General features: G+C 39.4%; 2 protein-coding genes across 12 annotated transcripts in view; one reads left to right on the top strand and one right to left on the bottom strand.

Annotated features, from left to right (window-relative positions):
- fmnl2a (formin-like 2a) overlaps positions 1 to 7,019 on the top strand; it is a 50,264-nt gene extending 43,245 nt beyond the window's left edge. For 4 of the 10 annotated variants that reach the window (XM_086090448.1, XM_086090447.1, XM_086090444.1 and 1 more), the window contains one exon: positions 4,994 to 7,019. In XM_086090448.1, the coding sequence (XP_085946574.1) occupies positions 4,994 to 5,103 (110 nt within the window). In that variant the 3' untranslated portion in view covers positions 5,104 to 7,019. Of the gene's footprint in view, positions 1 to 1,320; positions 1,445 to 3,222; positions 3,323 to 4,993 lie in introns of all 10 variants that reach the window. The other 6 variants (XM_086090450.1, XM_086090445.1, XM_086090441.1 and 3 more) reach the window with 2 other exon arrangements.
- Positions 7,020 to 7,186: 167 nt separating this feature from the next.
- Positions 7,187 to 22,216, bottom strand: prpf40a (PRP40 pre-mRNA processing factor 40 homolog A). Of its 2 annotated transcripts, XM_086090451.1 has the most exons (27): positions 22,145 to 22,216; positions 20,789 to 20,869; positions 20,507 to 20,650; positions 19,121 to 19,201; positions 18,637 to 18,655; positions 18,543 to 18,559; positions 18,413 to 18,454; positions 17,497 to 17,607; positions 17,179 to 17,299; positions 16,945 to 16,969; positions 16,607 to 16,828; positions 16,404 to 16,512; positions 14,490 to 14,554; positions 14,245 to 14,409; positions 13,389 to 13,497; positions 13,163 to 13,313; positions 11,995 to 12,128; positions 11,573 to 11,687; positions 11,392 to 11,483; positions 11,201 to 11,317; positions 10,299 to 10,436; positions 9,288 to 9,383; positions 9,118 to 9,204; positions 8,920 to 9,010; positions 8,781 to 8,842; positions 8,383 to 8,535; positions 7,187 to 7,584 (listed from the first exon to the last, which is right to left on the bottom strand). In XM_086090451.1, exons 1-27 carry the CDS (start codon positions 22,145 to 22,147, stop codon positions 7,495 to 7,497), a joined length of 2,640 nt encoding a protein of 879 aa, XP_085946577.1. In that variant the 5' UTR covers positions 22,148 to 22,216; the 3' UTR covers positions 7,187 to 7,494. The 2 variants fall into 2 exon arrangements, with proteins under 2 accessions (XP_085946577.1, XP_085946578.1); XM_086090452.1 differs by lacking the exon at positions 20,789 to 20,869 and having other exon boundaries at positions 22,145 to 22,215.
- Positions 22,217 to 25,423: the final 3,207 nt, after the last annotated feature.

Raw genomic sequence — 25,423 nt, 5'->3', positions numbered from 1 at the left:
ATGGATTAAAAAACACACTATATATATATTTATTATTTCTCATGGTATAGATAGGCTCTGTTCGCATCCGCTGTGCATCGTGGGGGCTCACTGTTAACTCATTCGCTGCCATTGATGGCTATAGACGTCAAAAATTAATTTGAACTACTTCTATTAGTTTAACATTTTTTTTCTACTTTTGTTAACAAGAGTATGAAAGTCTAGATTTTTTTAGTGTACATTTAGAACAGATATAAAATTTGTGATTAATTGTGAGTTAACTTGTGAAGTCATGCGATTAATTACGATAAAAAAAATGCATTCGCCTGACGCCCCAAATCTTTAAGTCGCGTTAGGCGATTACATTTTTTATTTGTAATTAATCGCATGACTTCCAATAGTTAACTCACGATTAATTATACATTTTATATATGTTCTAAACGTACAATAAAAAAAAATTCTAGGTTTTTATACTCTTGTTAACAAAAGTGGGAAAAAATGTTAAACTAATAGAAATAGTTCAAATGAATTTTTGACGTCTATAGCCGTCAACGGCAGTAAATGAGATAAAGTCCAACCCAAGACACGTTTAGGACCGCCCCCTCATTTGAATAACATTTCATCTTGACAGTATGGACCAAAACTGCCAAAATTCCAAATAAATAGACTAAATAAATAAATGAAAAAATAAAAACAGATATAAAAATATATAATTCAAAAATTAAATACAACTGTATTTATTTATTCATATATATATATATATATATTGTTGTTGTTTCTATTGCCATTTATATTGATTACATTTTTTAATTCTATTTTTTATATCGTTTTTATTTTCACTTTTAGTCATTTATTTATTTTGAATTTTGGCAGTTTTGGTCCTCCGCAGGCTTACTTTACTTTCTTTATTTGCGTTTCACATTGCTCGGCAGAGAGACTTCCGCCATTCTACGTCACTACGCACTGAATGCGTTGCGACGTAAATAACAATGGCGGCGTACGTCCAAATACCGTTTCTACAAATTGCAAATACATTTTGAAAACGAAATCTCATAGTTATGTTAGTAACAATAGCAACCAAATACATAATATAGAGCAAACTTGTCATTACGTGACCATATTTAATCAATAGCAGCCCTACAACTTGTAACTTGATCATTTGTACGTAAACAAACTCAGCAATGGATGAAATGCCGATTCCCGCCTGCTTGTGCAAATGCTTTGTGCTGCCAGCGGCGAACTGCTGCGGAAATCTTGCTTCTCTCATGTTGTGTGTGTCTTGTCCCGGCTGTCCTGTTTTTGTTGTTGTTGTTGTTGTTGTTGTTGTTGTCGACGACGCAGTGCTGAAGACGGTGCCGTTTACCGCCCGCACCGCCAAACGTGGCTCTAGGTTCTTCTGCGAGCCCGCCCTCAATGAGGAGTACCATTACTAAGCTTGTAGAACGCTCTCGCACAAAACAACAAGGTTGCCGAACGTCCTCCTTTTTCCCTCCCTCCGCAACGTTGTCCTCAAACAACCTCGCACGCCTACTAACTTTCACATGGCCTTGCTGTAGTGACGCCAGCATGAGTGTGTGTGTGTGTGTGTTTATTGACGTTTCCTCCTGTTCACAAGGTGTTGGTGAAGCTCCACCTGCATGACGTCATGAATCATCCTCCTCTAATATTCATGTCGATTTCAATCAGCATCTAACAGCAAGCGGGGATTTAATGGCTCCATGCTGCCATTTAGTGGCCGTGGATGGAAACGCATGACACCAGCTTGATGATCAATTCTCATTATGCCATATTTTTTTTCCAAGTGCCACCTTAAAAAAAAAAAAAGCATTTATTAGTGTAAACCACTGTTAACATAATGCAAGGTTTGAACATTAACACTTAAATGTTTACTTAAAAAATTATTTCATTTCAATGTATTGCACTTAAAAATGTTACCTAAATGTTTAATTTTAATGTTAACAAACTGTTTGAAAAGGTTTAATGCAACTGTATTGTACTTTAAAAGCGTGTAACAAATAGGCTATATGGATTAAAAAATACAATAAAAATAATTAAGCAACTATAAAGTAATAAAATGCTTTGCATATTATAAGTGATTCTGTTGCATACCACTAGAGGGAGCATTGCTATTGCTTCCCATGCCACATTTTGAGAGTTGAATTCTATACTCAAGATCATATTCAAGGAAAAATAAATTTGATATCTTTTTAGCTAGGATTTTTTTTTATAGTCATTGTTTGTTTATTTATGTATTTATTTATTCAAGATGTATAGTCTTATATGTAGGTGAAAACCCCCAAAATATATTTTCAACATTTGAATCACATCAATAAAATGAATGACTGTAATATACATACATAGATTTTGCCCCAAAAAACACAAAAAAACAAATATTCTAAAATGGGATTTTTTAAAATTAATATTATGATATTGATTTATTCAAAGCATATAATGAAAATGACATCTGTAACCGCATTAAACATTTTCATTTTTAAGATTTCTAACTTTAAAAAACAACAGTTAAGTAAAAAAAAAAAATCAGAAAAATATTACTGGCTTTTTTCTGTTTTAGTAATTTTTTTAGCATCATAAATATAAACTATTAATTTGTTTTATAGACATGTTTACACAAAATGTACTCACTACTGACTTTTAATTTAATTTTAATTTTCCAGCCCAGAGATTTCCTCTTGCATGTGAAATATCGCCATCTTTTTAAAATAATTGCCTGTCTTTTTTTTTGTTGCAAATTTTTTTTGTTGTTGCCTAAATGATCTCCTTATCTCATTCACTGCTAACCCAATTTTGGGACGTTTATAGCCATCAATGGCACTGAATGAGTTATGATGAAGATGGTTCCATTTTTTCTGTTTCCTGAAAAATCTGGAAAAAAATGACTTAGGCCATTATTTTAAGAAGGTGTCGAAATGTTTTGTTTGTGATTTACTTACATGGAAAATGATGCATGCAAAAGAATGTTTTCCCACTGATGATTTATTTGCTTAATGCATGATTTGGTAGAATTTTGCAAATGTTTATATTTGGTTGTGTTTTCGCGCTACTGGCAGCCTCTCTGCAAAGACGTTGGAGGGGGAAAAAATGCAGCAAAACAAAAGCCACCATCTTTAAGCATCCAGTTAGCATCCTCCTGCCTTTTTTCTTCTTTTTTTTTTTGTGCACGCTTTAGCCGCCATGCCGAGGTGCACTTTGATAACCTCCCTTTTTTGTCTTTTCTTTGTCCAGCCCTAAAGAGGAGTAACATTACTAAATTTCCCAATGTCTACTCGAGGCTCAGGAAGTCGTCGGGTAGCTCCCCGCTAGTGGTGGATGTGTCCCAAACCTGGCAAGCATCTCTTTATTTACCTCCAAGCTCTTAACGCACAGCGCTTGCTCGCCACCTTTGCACCTTTGACAGTAAACCCCACCCTTCCAATAGGGGTCCTCAAGTAAAAGGATTTTCAGTTGAGGGAAATCTGGCATCTCGATGTATATATAGTCTGCATTATATGAGGGCATCTTAATTAATTGGATTTTAGTTCAGTAATTCAAAATTCAACAACGATAAATATGTCATGGTTTCATTTAATTTCATAGAATTTGGAGGATTGTATCTTGCGGCAAACAACCCCAAATTCAGCATTTTAAAAATCAAAAGTAATATTGAACTAATTCACTACCATGGACTGCTATAGACGGCAACAGTCCATTTTCATAATTCTAATTGAATAATTGTATACATAAATTATTATTACTGAATTATCTTAAAGCACAATAAGTCAGGTCTTTCATAAATGTAAGAAAATGCTTTTTAATTTACGTGAACAGTAAATTTCAAGAAAAAAAAAAGGCTTCTTAAAAATTTATGGGAAAGGTATAAAATAATCGATTCATGGTTTTATGAATCTATATCAAGCTTGAAAAGGAAAATCAATTCGATATTGATTATTTGATTTTTTTTTTTCAAACGCAGCACGCAATTTTTACTGGAATGGTATTGTATAAGTTGACAGATATTTAATATCTTGAGTTTCTGAAAAGTAAGACATTTTTCTATATTGTTACCCGAATAATGGGAAATGAGAACAAATTCAACCGACATCAAGAGTCTGCTTGTCTGGATTTAATAAAAAAAAAAAAATAGCAAGCACATCTGGAATAATGGTTTTATGTCAATAGATAAATAAATAAATTAGATTAAAAATACATTAAAATGTAGCCAATTATGATATTAATTGAAATTAAGACAGAATTGCCTTCATACAGCAACAATACAACCCGTATTTGTTCACATCACTGAACTATGCTAACCTACCAGTAAAGTTATTACAGTCAATATTTGTATGAAAAACACTTGCAGGCCATATCAGTCAAACAAATGAAAACAGTATCCGAGCATGCTGACGACATAATCTTACACCTCATCTAACCTCGTATTGTTTGTGATTTATAAACTGAGGACCCCCACTAGTTGCTGGTGAAGCTTAAAAAAAATGGGAGGATGCAACTAAAGTCTCTCTTGCTGCACAGACAGACAGAAAGACAGACAGATGTGGATCTAGTTAGACAAATGGGTAGCTAACGAGCGAGACAGCGACGTAGACAGGCAGATATGTCACTAGAGACAGATGGACGGACAGACGGACGGTTAAGAGACAAACAAATGGGGTATATGCCACGGAGGAGGCGGGACTTCCAACTTCCTGGTTTTCACACATCAGCTTTGTTCCCATTTCCGGTTTGCGACGTGTGGGCCGCGTCCCACTATTTGCGCTTCCGCCTTTGTGTGCCCCTCGGATGCGCGTTCCCGTCGACGGCTGTTGGAACGCGGCCGTCAGTGGCCGGAAACGACGCTGATGTGTGAAACCCGGAAGTCCCGAGCATCTACCCCATAGATGCGCAGACGGACAGACAGGCTGCCAGCGCTACCGTCTCGCTAACTCTCTCATCCCAAACGCTCCCCAGCTGTCTTGACTGACACGTGTGTCTCCGTGTTGTCCGTGACGTCTTCTCGCAGATCTTCGTAATCAGCCTTACAGGCGAGCGGACGCCGTGCGGCGGAGCGTCCGGAGACGCTTCGACGACCAGAACCTGCGACCGCTCAACAACGGCGAGGTGGTTGTGTGATAGACTGACAGACAGACAGACGGATGGAGTGGGAACCAGCACGTGTTCGAAGGGACGAGAGATGGACAGAGAAAAAGTCATCGGAGCGTTTGTCGGATGTGAAATAAATGCCCCAACGGATTTCTTGGAGCGTTTATTTGACTTGCCATTCGGTGCTAGTGACGGCTATAAGATTTAAGTGAACGAGTAGTGATGATGACGACCATCCAGCAGGGGGCGGCAGTGAGACAGACAAGAATGTTGCAAGCAGGTTTGATTGTGAGAAGAAAAAGTCCACATGAATTACACTATAGAGACTGTATATGTGTATATATACCTACGTTAGTATATATATATGCATATATGTATATTCATGATATATATGATGAACTATGAAGGACCTGGATTGGCTGGTGATAGAAACAAAAAAGTGCCTAAACTTTATTTAATGTGTGGTTATGGTTGAAGCAAAACAATTTGGCTTCAAACTGAAAGGCATGGACAGAAAGAAGAAAGTGTCAACTGTTTTTTAGCGGCAAATTGGAATGAGCTAACTTCATTTTGTGAGTGCAGAAATGGGGGGTTTGGGGGGAACAATCTTGAGGGTGAAAACTTGAGCCAGTGAGAATTTTGGATTTAGAATTTTAAAGTGCAGAAATGTTTTCGTCAAAATACTAATGACTTTTTCACCCGCTCACAATGAAAGTAGGCTAACTCCATTTTCATCATTTTAAAAGTGCAGAAACGGCCAAATTATTTTTGATAATTAGTAAAAGTATTCATGGTGAATACTTGAGCCACGGAGACTACACTCGACTTAGTCAATGTGGTCATCCTTCAACTGAATAGACGTCAATGAAGATGTAGTTCCACTTTTGAAATATAGGGGACAGTCTATTGTCAGTGTGGAGTGCTAGTACAGTATTTGTTGAATAACGTTACTTGCCGTCTTTCATGCAATAGTTGACGACATTTCATGGCTGTTGGGACTTTGACCACTATTGCACTAAACTTATGAAAAAGGACACAAATGGAGTTAGCTCACTGTATAGTTCTCAATGGCTCCATCCAAGACTTATTTTCCATTTGTACTTTTCTTTTTTTAACGCAATCAAATTCTCAAATACTTGGAAAACATTGTGGCTAAATTCTTGTCTGTTATTTAGCAAAATGTGTCCACACCATGATGTCAATATAGTAAGATTTTGTAGAAAAAAAGTGATGCACTATCAGCCATTTTCCCCCCCTTAAAATTATAATTTGGGGAATTTATTTCCTGTAAATTTATGACCATGAATGACTTCTTATAAAAATGTTGATGTTAGTCAATTTCCTTGAATTCTTGTGACTATTTACTTATCCACTAAATTGTCTTGACGTTGTGCAGTCAAATCAAGACTCTGGAGCCTGATGATGTCATAACTGGATATGTTTTTCATTTTGTAAACACGTACACATCTATCAAGTGTGTATTATTTAACCACTGAAGCTACGTTCATGTTTTCATCTCGTGTTTAAAAAAAGAAACGCAACAACAAAAATGTTTCCTAACTGTACAGTTGTTTTTGCTACAAAAGGTTTGGTTTTGTACGGAAGTCTCATGACTAGATGATTATTAATATTGTACATAATGTTCAAAGCATTGCCTTGTGCTCTACAACTTGAATGTTATTTTATAACTTATAGTTCTGTGTGTGTGTATATTTAATGAAGCCAAATGCAGCCAGGAGCAACGTTCTTCACACAAGTTGGGCCATTTTCACGCTGAGAAAAGGACAATTTCTTTCACCGAGCCAACTGGAATAAAACTGGCATGCTCAATGTTGGGTTACTTTGACCAGAAATGTATTTGATATTTTTTGCGCTCACTGCAATAACATTTTGTTTTTGAAAATTAGGGGATGTTACATTTCCAATAAATATGATTAAAAAAACAATTGTAATAACATGGATTTTTTTTTAAATAAATGTTATATTGGCAAGAAATTCTACTTGAGAAATTAAATTGCAATTTCAGATTTGAAACCCAGTTGCAGATTTTGTGAAGTGTTCAAAAAAAGGCCACAAAAAAACACGTAGTAAATAAAGCCCACAAGACGCCATCTACTGAGAACGTTTTTTATTACATGAAGTTAGTCTGAAGTCTTGAATTAAAAGCTGGCGTGATGCAGTCACACTTTCAGCCACTTTCACTTTTGGCGTTTTCAGATTGAACTTTGCTGAAAACGTCAACAATCACTAAACAAAGCCAAAAAAAAACCTACAACGATCAAAGCCATCAGAGAAACAATTGGACAAAATTAACGAAGATCCTGGAAAGAAATGAGTCGAGTGTCCGCGAACCCGGCGGACACCACAAGGGGGCGACGTGCCCTCGGAAGGGAATGCGTGTGTATTGCAGACGACGCGTCATCAAGGCGCGTCCAGCTGCTCCAGTAATGTTCGTCGTCTTTTCTCCAATTCGCCTTCGCTCAGTTCGCTTCCTGACGTGTCCCAGCCGCCCTGGAAAAAATAATGACTGAATCATAATCAACCTTTTTTGTTTTTGGTGCTATTGGGACAATGCAGGTATAAAAGTTAATTACCATTTACGCTCTTATTTGCATGCTGTGAATGCTAACGACCTCAAACTTGGAAAATACCGAAACATTTCTGCTCAGTGAAATGTCAAGTCATTTTTTAATTTATGTTTTCTATTCTCATTTTCCTCATGGAAAACATATTGAACGTTTATCATTTCATTTGTATTGTTAAATTTGATCAGTTCTGCATTTTAGTTATTTGTACATTCTAATAACCTTTTTTCCCCATAATTGCATATTAATTTTGCATTATTGACTCATTTTATTTATTACTTGTAAAATATAGTAAATATAATTGTAAGTACATTGTATACATTTCATTTTACTTTCACTGCAATAAACCGTTTAGATACTTATTATTGCTTATTTTTTTATTAATTTTGTTTTTACAATTTTTTGGGGGGAGGGCCAGGTCACCAAAGGGGGAAAAAAATTACAATTAATAAAATAACACTTTTAAAAATGTATTCTTATGACTTGACTGACTTTGGTAATTTTTTAAAAGTTTTATTTTATTAATTGTAAATTATTTTATTATTACTTTTACTATTATTATTATTTTTTAAACAGTCTTTTTTTTTTTTTTTTTTTTTGGACTTTTGGGTTATTTAAAAAATATATATTTTCTTTCATTCTACAGTACTTTCTTTTTTATTTTATTTTATGAAACTAATTGACAAATTGTGGGCCAGCCGATGCAGAAGACAAACTTTCCAACCTCCTCCTTGGCGGCTTTGCGTTTGGGCGACTTGTGTTTGGCGTCCGAGTGCGGCTTCCCTCGGGCCTTGTCGCCGTCTTTGTCTTTCTCGTTGTCTTTGTCCCTCTTGGCGTCTCGTCCCTTCTTGTCGGCCACGTCCGACTCGGGCGAGCCCTGCCGGTCAACAAGGTGTCGCATCATCAATAAACCGACCGCGTTGAGTATATATTTTTTTTATTTTTTAATCCTAAATATTAGTAATGAAATTCAGATTTTGCAACATCTTTCTAATGTTACACACAGGGATGAATGATTTGGAAAACGGAGCCAAAATATTAAAGGAAAATCTGCCTAACGGACTAAAGGTGAGGGTTGAAAATTGAAAGTCATCTCAGGTGTGTGCGTGCGTGTTGACTTACAGACTTGTGTCGTCTCTTCTTGGCCTTCTTCTTGTGCTTCTTGGACTTTTTGTAGCTTCTCTCTGGGGTCAGAGGTCAACAAGGAAGGTGAGGGCACGAAAACCAGGGCACGCACGAGTGCCGCATGCCTGCTACTCACCTGACTCGCCACTAGAGGAGTGCTCCGACGGGGTTTTGGACGCAGAGCGCTTCTTCTTCTTGTGGTATTCCTCCTCTTCGGACTCGGAGGCCTGACGACACATGGAATCAAGAATAATAATATTATTAATAAGAATGATATTCACTTGCAAACTGGCAGTGGAGTGGAGGAATTTTCCCCCCTCGACCCCCCACTGACCGATCGAGAGCGGGATCGCTTCCTGTGGTGCTTCTTGGACTTCTTGGAGTGCTTCTTGGTCTTGGAGTGGTGATGCTGGCACTCGTGCTGTCAACAGACAAACAAAAAAAAACACATGAGCGCGTTGAAATCAAGACGGCGCCCCGAAGTCCATTCGCACTCGCGCTCACCTCCAAAACGTGCATGAAGTCCTTGAAGATCCTCTTCCTCTCAGACTCCAGCGTGATGTCTTCAAAGGCCGCCTCTTTCAGGAAGCGCTCCCTCACCTGCAAATGGCAACACGCTATTAGGGGAAACAGTGATTCGAAATGTGGAGGCGCCCTCTAGTGGCAGGCAAAACGAATGACTGCATTCAATGGCTTTGATGGTTTTGTTTTTTTCATATATTTGTTAGCGCAGTTCATTTGTATTTAAACTTGGATGGCTGACTTCCTGCTTCGTGAGATGTTTTTGGAAGTCTACTCATAACACACGCTAACCACATTTGCATGTTAAACCGTCTTTGAGGTTGAATTTTCTAAGAAGTTCCAAGAAAGGACCCTTTAAGTAAACAAAATGGCGGCTTCAAAACAAAATGGCAGACTTCCTTTTGTTGACGTCAACCAAATTTCATGCAGCCAAGTTGCGGGCTGAATTTTTATTAGTTGATTTTCCCCTAAAAGGACATTCTCTCAGTGTAAGAAAAATAAAAAGAAAGCCTTCAAATCATTTTTATAAATTTCATATGGGAGGATTTTTTTTGGGGGTGGCTGAGTTTTTTGTAGCCATAAAATAAAATGTTGCTGGCAAGTGATTTCATGAAATTTGGGATTTATTTTTATTTGATGGATTTATGAAGGAACGATAACTACTTGTTTTTATAGTAATGTTTGTTTTCGACCAATTTTTGTTTATTCCAAACGTCTGTCAAAATAATAAAATTCACTTCTGCTAACATGAAGACGCACTCGAACCGAAGCACTACTTCCTTTCTGAGTCTTCTACTAATCCCTGAGCCTTCTTTTTTGAAAATTGGAGTTGGCCGAGTGTTGCTGTGATTTATCAGGAAAATAACAGCCTGCCCTCTACAGGCCAACATGAGAACTTCGACCATATTAAAGGTTTGTTTTTCCTCTTTTCATTTCAGCACTCCATTGAGAATGGACTTGTTTTCAGTGGTGTGTGCAATGCGATATTCTTACGGCCTCCCACGCGTCCTCGGGTTCCAGGGCGGGCGTGGCCTGCTTCAGCATGGTCTTAAAGGCCGCCTCTTTCCTCTTCATCTTCCTCGCCTCCTCCTTCTCACGCTCGCGCTCTCGGGCTTCCGCCTTTTCCTTCAACTGAGCAAACGTGACATTCTTACCACAAATCGATACAAATTGCTCCATTTGTAGAAATAAACATCACAATGATATTGTGCCTGTGACAGATTGCAATAAAATATCCTGAATAATGGGATGGATGGATTATAATTATGTATCATTTATTCGTAGGGTTATATCAAGGAAGATGATATTTAGCCACTTTCACTGAAGCAACCCCCTTCGCTCCCGGCTGTTTTACTGGATTTTGACTGATTTTGCAAGGCCCACAGAATATTGTGTTCTATTGCTATAAAAACATGGAACCTTCTTTCATCAGGAAAAAAATGTATATTTCTATCTGTTTCCGTTTTGCAGCATTATAATATAGCTAAGTTTCATCATTATTTACAAATCTGTTTAAAACTGTGGAGGAAAAGAGCTTTTTTTGCAACATAGGCCTGGTTGATCACTTTGCCGCCACCTGCTGGCCGTTTTTGTAATAACTACAATTTCCTCAACTGTTCTCTGCAGTTCTGAGGCTGCATCAAAGCCTTCTAAAAATAACATTTAAAAAAAACTTATAAATATGTTTCTGGGACCATGGCAATATTTAAAATATAACGTTTTTAAGAGCAAATGAGTTAATAGCTTTAAAAGGCGGGGCTCAGTTGGTGAGTGCCGTGGGTGTCAGCAAATGAGAGTGTAGAGATAAAGGAGTGTTCCAGTAAAGCTTTATCTAAAAAATTAAATAAAAAAATGTGTAATCATGTGCAAGAAATCGCAATAAAGCCTAAGCTTACACTGTTGAAGGCCAACTTGATGTTTCCGGCATCGAGTGTGGTGGCTCTCTTGTCCGAGCTAATGACGGTTCCAAAGTCATCAAAGCTGGTGTTGATTTCAACCAGGAAGCTCTTGTCCTTGGAAACAACATTTGAAAAATGCTGAGTCAAAGAAATCAACTTGGCGACCAGACGACACCGTTTGCGCTCACCTTCAGGATATCTTTAATAATCCTCTTCTCGTCGTGGTAACGCGCCTTCAGGTCTTCCACGTAGAACTTGAAAAGGTCCAGAGGGGTGGAGCCTGCGGAAAAAGACGTAGGCATTTTCCAGCAATCTGGACGCCGTCCGCGCGTGCTGAAGATTTTGCCGTATGGCCGTGACGTGCGTTACCTGGCTGGCCCAGCATGTTGGCAAAGCGGATGTCAGAGCTGAGGGTGGGGTACATCTCCATCCAGGCCGACATGGAATGAAGCTGGCCGTGGTCGTGGAGCTCGTCCAGGAATTTCTGTGGCGGCAAAACAACTTTGACAGTTTGGGCTTGGTCGGCACAAAAGCACAAAAAAATGTTTTGCCTTGAAGCTCTGCCGGCATCATGTTAGCCGTTTCACATCCTCGTGACCTTTTCACAGTTTATTAGCACCCTTGATTGGCGCAAAGCAATGAAAAAAGTCGAGATCATTTTTGAGGTTGGTGCACACATACATCGGATCACTTGATTAGTCAATGAATAAATTTTTTTTTTTTTTTTTAAATAATCGATTAAGTCAAGATTTGATGTAGCAACTCGTACCCGTGGTTAAGTAGCAGCTCACCTGAAAGGACTCTCGGTTCTTGCGCTGTCGCCTCCTCTCCCTCAGGAGCGTCTTCTGCTTGTCCTCCTCTTCCTCCTTCTCCAGGGCGCGGATGTGCTCTTCGAAGCAAATCAGCGCGTCCTCTTTGTCCATGTCTGCAAAAGTCGTCGTCGTCGTCACAATGAATCCAAAATAGCAAAGAAATCGAATGACTGACACCTCGCGTAACCAAACCAACAACATGACATTTAAAAATAAAACTTTTTGCAGATGATCTGATTTAGAAAGAAACAGAAATTGTGCATGCAGATGTGGCCAACATTACTTCCTTGACGCCAATTACTGCTTTACTATTAATTAGGGCGTTGGCACCATCTTCCCTCACTATTTGATGGGGACAACCTAACACTAATTAAAGAATAAAATATCTACAAGTAATTGATGCAAGGTTCAAAATTGCCTTTAAAATGCTGCATAATAAGAGGCAAAAGCACAAATTTTGTCTAAACGGATCACCTAAGATCACTTCAACATAGTTCCTTGGGACCATCAGTGCCACAAGATGGCGCCAAAGCAATACTTTTATGATAATCAACGCGGAACTGTGAATATGTGTGGCTTCACTGTTGCTGAATTCGTGAATAGCGAACTGGAAATAGGCGGGAGTTCACTTAACTCATTCACTCGCAGCCATTTTCAGTGAAGCAATCCCCTTTGCTCCCGGCTGTTTTACTGGATTTTGACTGATTTTGCAAGGCCCACAGAATAGTGTGTTCTATTGCTATAAAAACATGAAACCTACCAAAAGAAAGATTAAGAGTCTCTTCTTTCATCAGGAAAAAACTTATATTTCTATTCATTTCTGTTTTGCATGAATTAGCATTATAATATAGCTAAGTTTCATCATTATTCACAAATCTATTTAGAAATGTGAGTAAAATTGTTTTTTTCAACATGGCTCTGGTTGATCTCGTTTGCTCTGCTGCCACCTGCTGGCCGTTTGTGTTATAACTACCATTTCATAAACCTTTCTTTGCAGTTGAGAGGCTGCGTCAAAGTCTTCTGTATGCTCTAGCATTAAAACCCCCCACCCCAAAAAACGTATAAATACGTCTTTCTTAAAACATTTAAAATAGAACGCATTTATACATTCTTGGGAGCAAATGAGTTAGGAAAGAAAAATGCATACTTTGCAGCTCTTCGTCCTCTGCAAAAGTGGGATTGTCCAGCAGGTACTGTTGAGCTTCTGACCAGGTGGTGCGGTAGGTGACGTTGGCCATGTTGTCCAGAATGTTCTTCAGGGCTTCCCAGTTCCTCTTCCTCAGCTGCTTGGCTTGCTCCTGAAGGAGGGAAAAGGCAGTCGGACGTCGTCAGGAGGTCCCGCCGCATGGCAAGATGCCTTCACGGGGACTCACCTTCTCCTTCTTGGCCAGGTAGAACAAGACATCTTCATAGATCTCCTGTCGGTCTCTCTCGGGAACGCAGCTCCACACCTCCTGGTCGTTGAAAATCTGCTCTGCTTTCCTGTAGATAAAAATGCCCAATCATCATTTTGGAGTTTTCTGGAACCTTTCCACGAGCAATCCAAAGATAAAATTTAAACCCTTGTTGCTTTTTGAGAGTCAAACAGTGGCCGTCTCTAATAAACACTTGATAATCTGCAGTTGAGAAAATTAACATTTGTGGGATAAGTCAGCTTTAAAAATAGGTTGGTTAAAATTTGCTGGCTCGAAGATGTGCCGGAACCATGTTTGGGCTGTCCATGTTTTATACACAAACTTTTTTTTTGCCGCCGCACAGTGTTGCAATAGTGGCTGCATCTGATCTTTACTTCTTTTGTTAGTGCACCACCTAGTGGCCGAATTACAGATGTTATTTGGCTATGAAAGTCATTAAAGACACACAGACACGCAGATTGCCATCTTTGCCGTCACGATCTGGCCGCCTGTGGTCGGCTGGCCCAGATTATTGCTCGGCTCTCCACACCAGCCTCTGAAGCTCGCTGCAAGTCAAGGTCAAATGAGTGAGCTCTGTCTGTCCAATTGACTTCTATCCAAATGTCAAAGTGAAGATGACGTTTTATCACATCAGCATTCACGCGATGGACATTGAAGTCCATTCAAAAGGAAGCGTGCCAGGACCCGACCATGGCGTGCGCAAACCATGACCTCCTACTGACACGCTCTGCTTAATTGCATCGACTATTCAGGGAATCCCAAATCAATACAGCCAGACAGAAAAAAAAAAAAACGGTTTTGCGCGAGAACGTACTTGTATCTGGTCGTGGAAGTCATCTTTTCGTGATTCTCCAGGAACCTCTGGAAGGTTTCTTTTGACTCTTTGTATTTAATTCTGGCCTCCTCTTTCTCTTCTTTCTCCGTTTGGACCTTGTAGGCGTTGAACGCTTGCTTCTTCTCGCTCAACTTGGGGAGAGCGCTTGAGAAAAAAAAAAAAATCGACAATTTAAGGTCAGAATGGTTCAGACCCGATGAGGAATTCATAGGAGAATGTGCTACCTGTAGCGAGGGTCGTTGATAATCAATTTCATAGCCTGCTCCCATGAAGAGTTGGAGGACACACCCTGAAACAAAAAGAGAACGTCACACAATTTTTTTTTTTTTACATTTGTTAAACCAAAACCAAACAAGAACAAGCACTATAGAAAACAGATAAGTCAAAAATAAATGGCTTATTTATATTCCTGATGTTGATTGTTGAATGAAGTCCTTCCTAGTGGTGACCCAGATGGCAGCAGACATTTTCATAATGACTAATAGATGCGGGGTTAAGAGGTGTTAAGGGGGGGGGGGGGGGGCGCGTCATTCTGGGAAGTGTCACAGAGGATTTATGCAAGCCGCTCGCCTCTCCCAGGGCGGCGCTGCAGCATCCATTATCCACGTGCGGCCATCTTCCACACTTGTCACCGCTATTCCAACTCACTGAAGCGCGTCGCTAACTCGTGACGCTTTAATCCCAGAAAGGTGCCGTGCGTGTGGTCCGAATAAAAGCTCATCATGAAGACAGAGCCATTAAGATCTTACGGAAGAAGGCAAGAAAATTCCCATAGGGGAGCAATACAATTCAAAAGGAGGTATTATAACAGCAATGGTGGTTGCAGTCACTTTTGCCCAGCAACAGCTGCAACTTCCAGGAGGGGGGGGGGGGGGGGTGACTTGAGGGACTGGATCACATGAAAATGCACTCGATGTGCTGATTAACACATCAGGCAACCTCACTGGCTGTTCCACATCACCATCAGGATAGAGTCTAGTAAATTTCCATTTTTATGAGGGAATTTGTCTTTTGTTGATTAGATGGGACCGATTGAAGCAAAATGGATTTTGTTTGTTTGTTAACAGAAATCCAGAATTTTGTTTTACCGATGTCCCCCTCTTAACTCGTATCCCATTAACTCATTCACTTCCAACCCAGTTCAAATGGATCTTTGGACGTCTAGAGTCATCAACAGTAGCAAACGAGTTAAAAATTAAAAGTTAATTGTCCGTTTCTTTCCCCCATTTAAGACATTCAGACATTTTCCCAGTCACTTTAATGGCTTTTTAGTTTGGGCTGAAATTAAAGCACTTAATACTGGAGACATTTTGTCTGATTAAAAGGAAATACAAAACTAATGGAGGAAGTTGATGAAATGGAAATTGGTCGGTAAAAACAAAACACGTTGCTCATGTCAGCGAGACCTTTTGGGACTGTGAAGGGAGTCAAGTGCTGCAGTAGTCTGCTGTCTTACTGTTGTGATAGCGCCTTGCATTGGAAAGTGGCCCACATGATTTAGATTATGATTTATATTTTACTCTCTGATTTATAATAGAAGTTGCAACTCTCTGTGTGAAAAAGACAGCTGCACACCAAGCATGGTTGAACTAGACTGAACTGAACAACCACTAACACGTTGCAGCGATTACAACAACTAAAAACGACCCCTGGTGTTCACATTTTGAAGTACACTTATTTTATTTTCCTGAAAAAGCAAAAGTGTCTTATGCACCGGGATGCACCGATACCATTTTTTTGGGATGAAAATATGTTCAAAAACACAAGCTTTTCTTGAACAAGGCATGGATTTCCCTCAAATAAAATACTTTTTAGAGTGACAGCTTCAGCCGACTCATTATTGACATTGTAACATCCGACTGCATGTTTTTCTTGCCACATTCTTCAATTTAAATGTAGCCTGTAAGTTGTATCAAGGCATTTCAGTCCGAACACTAGCAGCACATCGATAAGAGATGAAGAAGAACGTAGAGTCTAGTGGAAGGTTTATATCAGGTTAGAAAAGTGGTATTGTATTGTCGCGTCAAAGCTTTCTTTTCACCTGCAAGTGCAGACCAAACGGTTATCAATCGCGGCATGGGTGCATCCCTCGTGCCCACACAGTGCTTCTTGTGGCCTCCTTTTAAATCCACACTTACCTTCTCCTTCAGCAACTCCTTGAAGGCCTGCTTGGCCTCCTCCTTGGTGTTCCATTTGAAAACCTTCTTCTGAATTTCAGGACGCGGTTCTTCTTTCTTGACTTCAGCACTGACGGTGAAGGAAGCGCAAACACGTTTCGTCAACTTTGACGCTTTCCCCGCCACGTGTCCATTTCAGACAACAAAAATTGTTCTTCTTGTACCTGACCGGGGCCTCTGCAGCGACGACGGCGCTCTCTGACAAAGCCACAGGTGCATCGGCGGCCTTGACCTCAGCTGTGTGATGCGCAGCCGCCAGGGACGTTTGATCCTCGGGGCCCGCTTCCGCCGCCTCTGCCTCGACGGCGGGGGCCGCCGACACTTGCGTGCTTTCGGCTTGCAGCACGGGCTCGGCGGCCATGTTGGGGGCTACGACTTCTGTCGTCCTACAATCATATCATAAGATGAATAAAAAAAAATAAAAAAATGGACACATTCCTATTGACTATCCAAGACAAGAAACAGTCAGCGTGCTAACTGAAGGTAAACAGGAAGCACTTACCCATTCTCCTCAGCTTTGATCATGGCTGACAAAAAAAAAAAGAGAATGCTGTTAGGGTCTTTTGTTTTCATTTCAAAGCACCACTGAGATAAGAGCGAGACGCAGGGTTAATACACCGCGGGAGATGCCATGTTTCCCTTGAGCATAAATAAAGGCCAAGCCCTTCTTTTGCATGCCAATTTAATGCCATCATGAATTATTGAAGACTCATCTGCGAGGCAGCGGCCATTTTACCTTCCAGATCTTCCAGATCTTTGGGCTTGGTCCATCTGGACTCCTTTGTCTGCGAGTTGTAGTAGTACGGCTTGCCTGTGTCTGACTTGTACTCTTTCCAAGGACATTTAGACAACATTTGCTGAGAAGTACAAGCACACATTGTCGGTTCCTTTTTTTTTTTTTTTTAACACGTTGCACACAACAAGCAAAACGTTAGAAAGAAAAACTTGTTTCATTATGGCTACTCAATTAATTCACTGTTTTTGTTTGTGTGGGTAAATAAATAGACTAGAAATTTAACAACTCAAACGGTTAATCAATAAAACAATTGTTTACTTCTGCGGGGGACTTGAGATCCTCTGGCTTCTCCCAAGTGGACTGCTTGGTCTCCGTGTTGTAGTAATAGGTTTTGCCATCCAGTGATTTGTGTTCAGTCCACAGGGATTTCTACGACAAAAAAAAGGAAACACTTGAAAAGTAGCAGAAAACAGTGCAAACTTGTATGAGGAAGAAAAGTATTGCTGCTATCGTTTGCTTTTCATGGACAACAAATGGTGGTTAATTTATCGAATATTTACTGCGGTGGCGCTGGATGACAGTTTCAGAAGAAATGACCCCAAACACAAGCCATCCTGACATGCTGGTGGACAACAAAGTTGTTCTGATTTCAGCATGAAGTTCTCTCATTGGAAATAACGTCAAGTGTATTCATTGAATGTCATCGTCTTCTATTACCTCAACAAGGAAGGCAACAACATTTGAATACCCCAAAATGTTATACAAATACTGCTGCACCTTCACTTGAGTTTTTTCTAGGGTTGTCAAACGATTACACTTTTTAATCAGATCAATCACATCTTAGAATTTGGATTAATCCCGATTAATAGCTTAATTAAAAAGGCTTTTTTTCTAATCAAATTTTTTTGCCCAACAAATTTGAAGAGCACCTTTTATGTGTTAAGTCTTTCGACATTTTTTGTTATGATGACGGCTTCAACATTTTCGGATCCACTAAACATGCCCATCAACTTTGACAGCACTAGTTTTTTCCATTTTCTAATAGCCGCTAAGTGTGTGCCAGTCGTAGTTTTTTTTTCTCTCCTCATCACAACATCCTGGTTTTGCCTTTCTGTCTTTCAGCCTAAATACAAAAAAAGTCCCCGGTCGGGCCAGTATCGGAAGGTCAGTAGTAAACCGACAGAACTGGAAGTTGATAAAAAGTCCGTTTGCACAACATCCTCAGTGCACAAACCTTCTTCGGCTGTTCTTCCTGTGGTGATCCATTCGTCGTACTCTGCAAAAAGAACCAAAAACTCAAAAAAAGGTATCAGCTATCGCGAAGACAGCAGTGGAACTATTTGGACTACAACAAAGCAACTTACGGTGGTTCCTGGCGCAGCTGTTGAAGTAAAAACACAAAGTCAGATAGACATCTAAAGAAAAGTGCAAGACGATTGGTTAAATGAAGGCACCTACCTGGGGTGTCAACACCAGGCTGTTGAGGAGACAAAGAAGGAATAATGAATCCATTTTTCAAAACAACGTCAACATCGGCAGCCGCTTCGAAGGGACGAATGATAAAAGCGTCCGCTGGATAAACGCAATGGTTGACACCGCTTTGCTCATTAGCGCTAAACATCCCAATACAATTGTGTTGATTAAGTGGATTCTAAGTAGGATCTTTCACGCTGCTTGACTAACAATGCTTATTCACAGCATCACCGGAATATTAAATAACACCACTGATTCAATTAAAAGTGATTCACAGCTGAACAAAAGCGGCAACAAAAGGTGTTCATTGTCATTCCCTTCCAGATCATCTTTGCTTGTCTCCAGCAGCAAATTGTGTCCAACATAAGTGTTACTTCCATGTTCTGACAACTTGTGGTGTATTTTTAAAACCAGAAGTGCAAGGCAGCGTGCGGCTGATGATGAAAGGCGGAGGAGAGAGATGAGTTACCGGCCCAGTCGGCTGTACGGTCGCAGCTGGCAGGCGAGGAGGCAGCATCATCCCCATCATGGGTGGCATCATACCTTGCATCTATTAAAAGAAACATCATGAAATATTCATCTGGCATTTTCATAGTCTTGAGACAGGGCGCTGGCACCCGGGTCTCAAAGCTACGTGCTGACACAGGAGGGGAGGGAGGTGCGAGGGAGCGCGAGTGTGCAGTGTTGAGTTAATGGTGTGATGACACGGCCTCCAATCTGTGAATGCGTCACCCCGCCGCACACAACTTCTTCCAACTTTTCTTTACACGTGTCTAGATCACATATGCTTGCACAAGGTGACAACAATAATGGAAAAAGCACAATCCTCTAGCCCAAAGAAAGTTGATGTGCTGTGACAGACTTACTAAATATAAATAGTAGGGCTCGACCAATATGCATTTTTTTGGGCTGTGGAAACGCGAGGGGTGCTGTTGCATGTTTCCTGCTAGCTTTTTATCCTGATATATATATATATATATATAAAATATATATATATAAAATATATATATATAATATATATTATATATAATATATTATATATATAAATAATATATATTATATAATATAAATAATATATATATATATATATATATCATATATATATATATATATATATTATAAATTATAATATATATTATATATATATATATATATATATAATATATATAATATATATAATATTTTTGAGGGGTGTGAATTGCCTAGTACCTAGCGATTCGATTCGTATCACGATTCATAGGCCACGATTCGATTAGATACTGATTAATCCCGATACAAATCTATAAATTGATTATTGCGATTTTTTAAACTCAAATTTAGAAAATACTAATCAGTAAACTTGTACATGCACACTGTAAGATTTGTATGAAAATAAATTTATTGATCTGAAAATTCAGCCTTATAACTGAGCTACTGCATTTAACAAACAGGTTGCAGTCTGTTTCATGTTTGAACAGCACTGAAATAAAATATTATTAAGTCTTAATGTCCCATTAATATAACATTCTTCCATGCTTAACGTGTGAATCCTAATCCTAAATAAGACGTTTTGTTGAATATTCCCATAAAAAATTGATGTTTAAAAATCAATTCGGCCGCATGTCGAATCGATTCGAGAATTGCGCGATGTAATATTGCGCTATATTGCCGAATATATTTTTTTTAACAACCCTAATTTAGAGCTGTAATTTTAATACCGTGATATTTTTGCTCACAGTTATCATACCGTCAAAATCTAATATCGGCCCATGCCTATCATCAGCTCCATCCCTTTCTGAGAGCACAAATAACTTATCACACCAGGCACCTGATAATCACTTGGAGACATTAGACAATAAACATAACACAGACTTACCTGTCCCATAGGAGGCGCTGACATTGATGGCAGTATGCCAGGCGGCATAATGCCCGGCGGCATTGTGCTCATGCTGGGCGGTCGTTGCCCCATCGGGGGCATAGCCATGGGAGGGAAATGAGGTGGTATTCCTGGTGGTCCCATCTAGAAGGAACCAGATTAAAAATGAATAAACGTCACAAATTCAATGATTGGTCTGAGTGTTCTAACCAGTCTTACTTTAGCCCTTCACTATAAACTACGGCGGAAGAGCTTTTTCCACATGACCGGAATTGGACTTACAAAGGGGGGAGGCATCCCTGAGGGTGGTACACCTGGATAAGGTGCTGCTTGGCTGGGGCCATTATTAGCCTCCGATGAAGACTGCCATGAACGGGGAAACACCACACATTAGTGAACTCCAAGGAGTCAGCGGTGGTTCAATTCAAATCAAGGGCGAGACTTGATTAGACCCTCTTCGATTACAAAACAGTTTAGAATTGTCCATATATGCCACAAGATGTTGGCAAGAAACTAGTTTTGCCTAAATGAAGCTCATCAACTCATGTCAACCTTCAAGTATTACGCAATACTTATTGTGACTTTTTAAAATCTTGAACTAGACCAATGCTCTAAATGAAAATAAAAACTAAAGAGTAATTCTTCATAATCCATTTCAATCACTAGTTTTAATTAAAATTTACAGTATGAAAACTTCTGTTGGTGTTTTTAAGGTGCTGGAATGGCGTTTCCATTCAGTTCAACGGGGAAAGATGATTTGACATAAGTGTGGTTAGCACTTACAGAATCAATGGTACTTGTAGCTAAGTTAAGACATTATTGTAGTTCCTTTGCACCCCAGATACCAAAAAGCAGTGGCAAAGCACTACTTTTATCTACATAACGCTCTTCAATTCTTTTCTTGGCAGCAAAATGCCAAGAAAACAGGCAGATATTCAAATACCGAACTGAACTTTTTTATTCAGGGTTTTATTTAGAGTCACTTAAATAATAAACCTTTACCATTACTAAAACAATACCCTAGCATTAGGACACGGGTAGACTTATTATTCCACGGTAGATTACTACTTTAACGATATGAATCACTTTAGTTCTTAAGTGCTACATAAATGAATTAAACTTACTTGCTTGCTTAAAACATGATTACAGTACACGCGCACTTCGTACGATATAAAAAGTGAGCGAAAATGACCTAATACGATAATGTGTTAAACTACGCATGCGCTGTACGATTCCGACGATGCCTAAAGTCGGCTGCCTTGTATGATAAATCATGGAAACTGTAGCTTTGTCGATCAACGCCATTTCTACCTTCATTATTACGTAATGCGTTCTTATGATTAAATGGATCCGCAGTGACTTGTGTGTATAATTCTGAACAGAACGAAGGCGTATTAAGAATTATTTCCAGGAATTAGCCAAGCCTTTCGGGCCAGTGTGTGTGCGGCAACGTTAGCATAATGCTAACGCGTGATGCTAATCCCCATTTTCGAGACATGCGGAGTATTAATTTTGACACAATGGTACCAAATACACACACCCCGACTTAACAATGAGTATCAGCCAGCAAAAACTCGATCCTAACTTCTTCTAATGATGTTGTAAGTGGCAAGTTGTTTTGAATGGTACTAAACTCACCATGTTGATTAGAGGGGAGCTCCGAGACACTGGCGGAGCACGTCGCAACAGCGAGCGACGCGATTGGCTCAACGACGCTGAAAGGTCAAAGGTAAACATTTGGGCACGTCATTGTGCGTCATTATTGCGCAAATAAGCGCAGGAAAGAAAGCTCCTCACTTTAGAGAAAATGTAATCATCTGATTTTGGTGGGATTTCTTTTTTCATTTCACCCCTAACTCTGATCATGTTTTTATAAGTATTAAATATATTTTTTATAAGGTGTCTCAAAAGTATGAATACATTATAATATTTTCATGTTGTTATATTTACATTCATCACATTTTTTAAACAGAGATTTAAATCCTTGTAAACGATGCTGCATTCCTCAGTCAAACCTTTTTATCAAATGAACTATTATTTAGTAATAAAAGTCACATGCAATGCGTTCAAAAATAGGATATCACGGTGTTAGGGGTTTCATGGAACTTTTAGGGTTTCAAGTAAGCTTTCAAGACAGAATAAGGCTTTCATTCAATTCATTGTATCCCTTGGCTTTACTTCCTTTAATACCATCCTTGTTTCCTCACTGATTTAGACGTTTACCTGTAACATTTCCTCCATCCTTCCTCCCTATCATACATCCTTATTATTTCCTTCCATACATCATTGTAACCTAACCTTCTTCCATCCTTCCTTACTTCTTTTTTTTTTTGGGATCCCATCCTTGTTTCACACCATCCTTCCTTCTTCCCTTCTTTAAATATATTATTTGAAAAAGTGCATACAATTTGTGGGTAAAATCACGTCTTCTTCTGAAGTGCATATTATCACACATTTTAATCATTGTTGTGGACAAATGCATGTCCGCGTTAAGTATGAGATAATGGATGGTTCATCTCGAGTCACCTCCATGAAATGCTGCACACGCTTGGTGAAAAGTGTCAGCGTCATTCGTGGTGCATCCACAGGTTGTGATTTCAGAGGCGGGAGGGAGTGCACGGTGTTCAGACACGACAAAATGACTTTGGTGTATTGGGGATCATTTGGAGGACTGGCAGCGATTTCCCAATTACTGAAGGCTGTGAAGCAGCTCTCCTGGCCGTATGTCGCCGCAGTGATTTGCTATGATGGAAGGAAATTAGATATTGGGGCGGTTTCAGCACTTTCATAGCACAAGAAGAACGAGCTCCATTACTTTCTTAGCTCAGGTAAAGGCAACTGTGCTCATAAAGTCCGCATTATGGCTCCGGATTCAATAGATCAGCGGTGGGTAAAGAATGACCGCTCCATTCTTTAATCCGGCCCACATGAGTGGAAATACCAATAATCCGTTATATCCAACAGCAAAACGAACAAACAAACAAAAACAGTCATATCAAAATTAACTACAATGCTTTTGCATAATGATAATTCAATAGGCATTGTGATGCTCCTTTTGGTGTACACGCCTTGACCACCAGGGGACAGTATAATGTTTATAGACATGCTACAATGTTTGTTTTTGTTTCCATAGGATAAATAATATATGCCTGTGAGTATTGATGTATGCTCTGTGTACACGTGTAGCTACTGTTTGTGTTCAAATATAAGTTGTTTCAAGGCTTCAAAGTACTGCAACATTCATCCATCTCACTTTTCAGCTTAAGGCTTATATTGTATCACAAAGTGTTACATGTTTGAAAGTCATAATGTTTCATCAAACGTTTCCTGCACGGCGAACAAAGATGTTTCAATCCCGGTAGGAATTGTTTAATTTCACATGACTTCCTGTGGGGAAATGAGCTTGACGTCTTCAAGAACACAATTTTTATTTACAGCTGTTCAAGTTCAGGTAAGGGCAAAAAAAAACATGATCATGCTGAAGGTAGGAGATGATAAGCTATGACGCATTTACTGACGCACGCGGGTGAAGTTCTCATTCTTTGTCATGTCAAGACAAAAAAAAATGGGGGAAAAAAGATGTTGTAAGCTACATTTTAGATAGGAAATATACATTCATGTATTTACATACATTACTTACAACATGAATAGTTAAAAATTGGCTTGATTCAAAGTTGAGAATACTGTGGAAATAGAGGGATGGGTATTTATGTATATCATAAAAAAATGACACGTAAACTATATATCTGTCAAGTTCAGTCAACATAGAACATTTAATAAACAACAGACAAGCAAGGAAGACAAGAGACTTAGAATCTTTTTACTCGCGAGGGGAACGAACAGAGATGTGCACAGATTACAATCTCCTACCGCTCTGAGGCACACTCTCTCTCTCGAGCCCTCTCTTTTAATTTTTTATATTTACAAGACGTTCCCTAGTTACATAGCCGTTGCTGCTCTAAAGGGGAGGGGGCATACAGCAGGAATATTAAAACCATCGCGGATATGAGTCATTGCGCAGATAGTAATACAGATGTCTTTTTCTTTGACGCCCCAAGGGCTCGATGCTTTGCAATACTGTAAGATTACATATGGGATAACTTATACATTGATTCTAACAATATCCTCTTTTCTTATGTCTCCTTTTGGGGCGCTAACTAGCAAAGTGCCAGGCTTCATGTTCTGTCTCCCTCTGTTGGTCATTGTTATTTTTCATGTTTCTTGGACGGGTTGTGACTGTGAAGGCAAATTCCTTGTGTGTTAATAAATCTGATTCTGATATATATATATATATATTTTTTGAATATTCATTATACTGTATAAGTATATTATACACACAAACATTCACACAACAACAGCGATCAATCAATCAGTATTTGGACTGTGGCAATGTATTGACACTATGCTAACTCTGCATACAGTATGTTGAACTGAAGTGCATTCTTCCGATTACATTGATTTAAATTGTTACAAAACATTAAAAAAAAAAACATAGACATGAGTATAAGCACAATCGACACCACCGAAGCTCGTCTGCACGTTCATGCCTCGGTGTTCTATTTTTGTTTCCGATCCTAACACACTTTTGCCCGTGCGGCGCTTGATTGCAGTGTGAGGGATTGATCGCCAGCGCATGAGCCTGTCAATGTTGGCCCGCCCGCAGTCCTTTCAGCACCGCCCCCATCCCCGCACGACCCCCCCTCGCTTGGAGCCCGGTGTGGCTGACCTGCCTTGGGGGCACTCTTCTCTCATCTAACGATCGGCTCCCTGTCAAGCACGCTCACCGTAACCATCAACAACACACAATCACGTTCCTTTTTCATGACCTCCTCCAAGGAAATGAGGAAGGCTTTTGCTCTGATGAGACCATGGCTATGTTTGTGCTCGGAAAACATCGGTCCTGCAAGCTTATATTTA

This window comes from Leptonotus elevatus, chromosome 12 (genome assembly GCF_054856555.1).
Source record: "Leptonotus elevatus isolate MCC_2025b chromosome 12, RoL_Lele_1.0, whole genome shotgun sequence".
In the NCBI taxonomy this organism is placed as follows: Eukaryota; Metazoa; Chordata; class Actinopteri; order Syngnathiformes; family Syngnathidae; genus Leptonotus; species Leptonotus elevatus.
The sequence above is the reverse complement of the archived record's forward strand: the minus strand, read 5'-3'. Positions and strand labels throughout refer to the sequence as shown.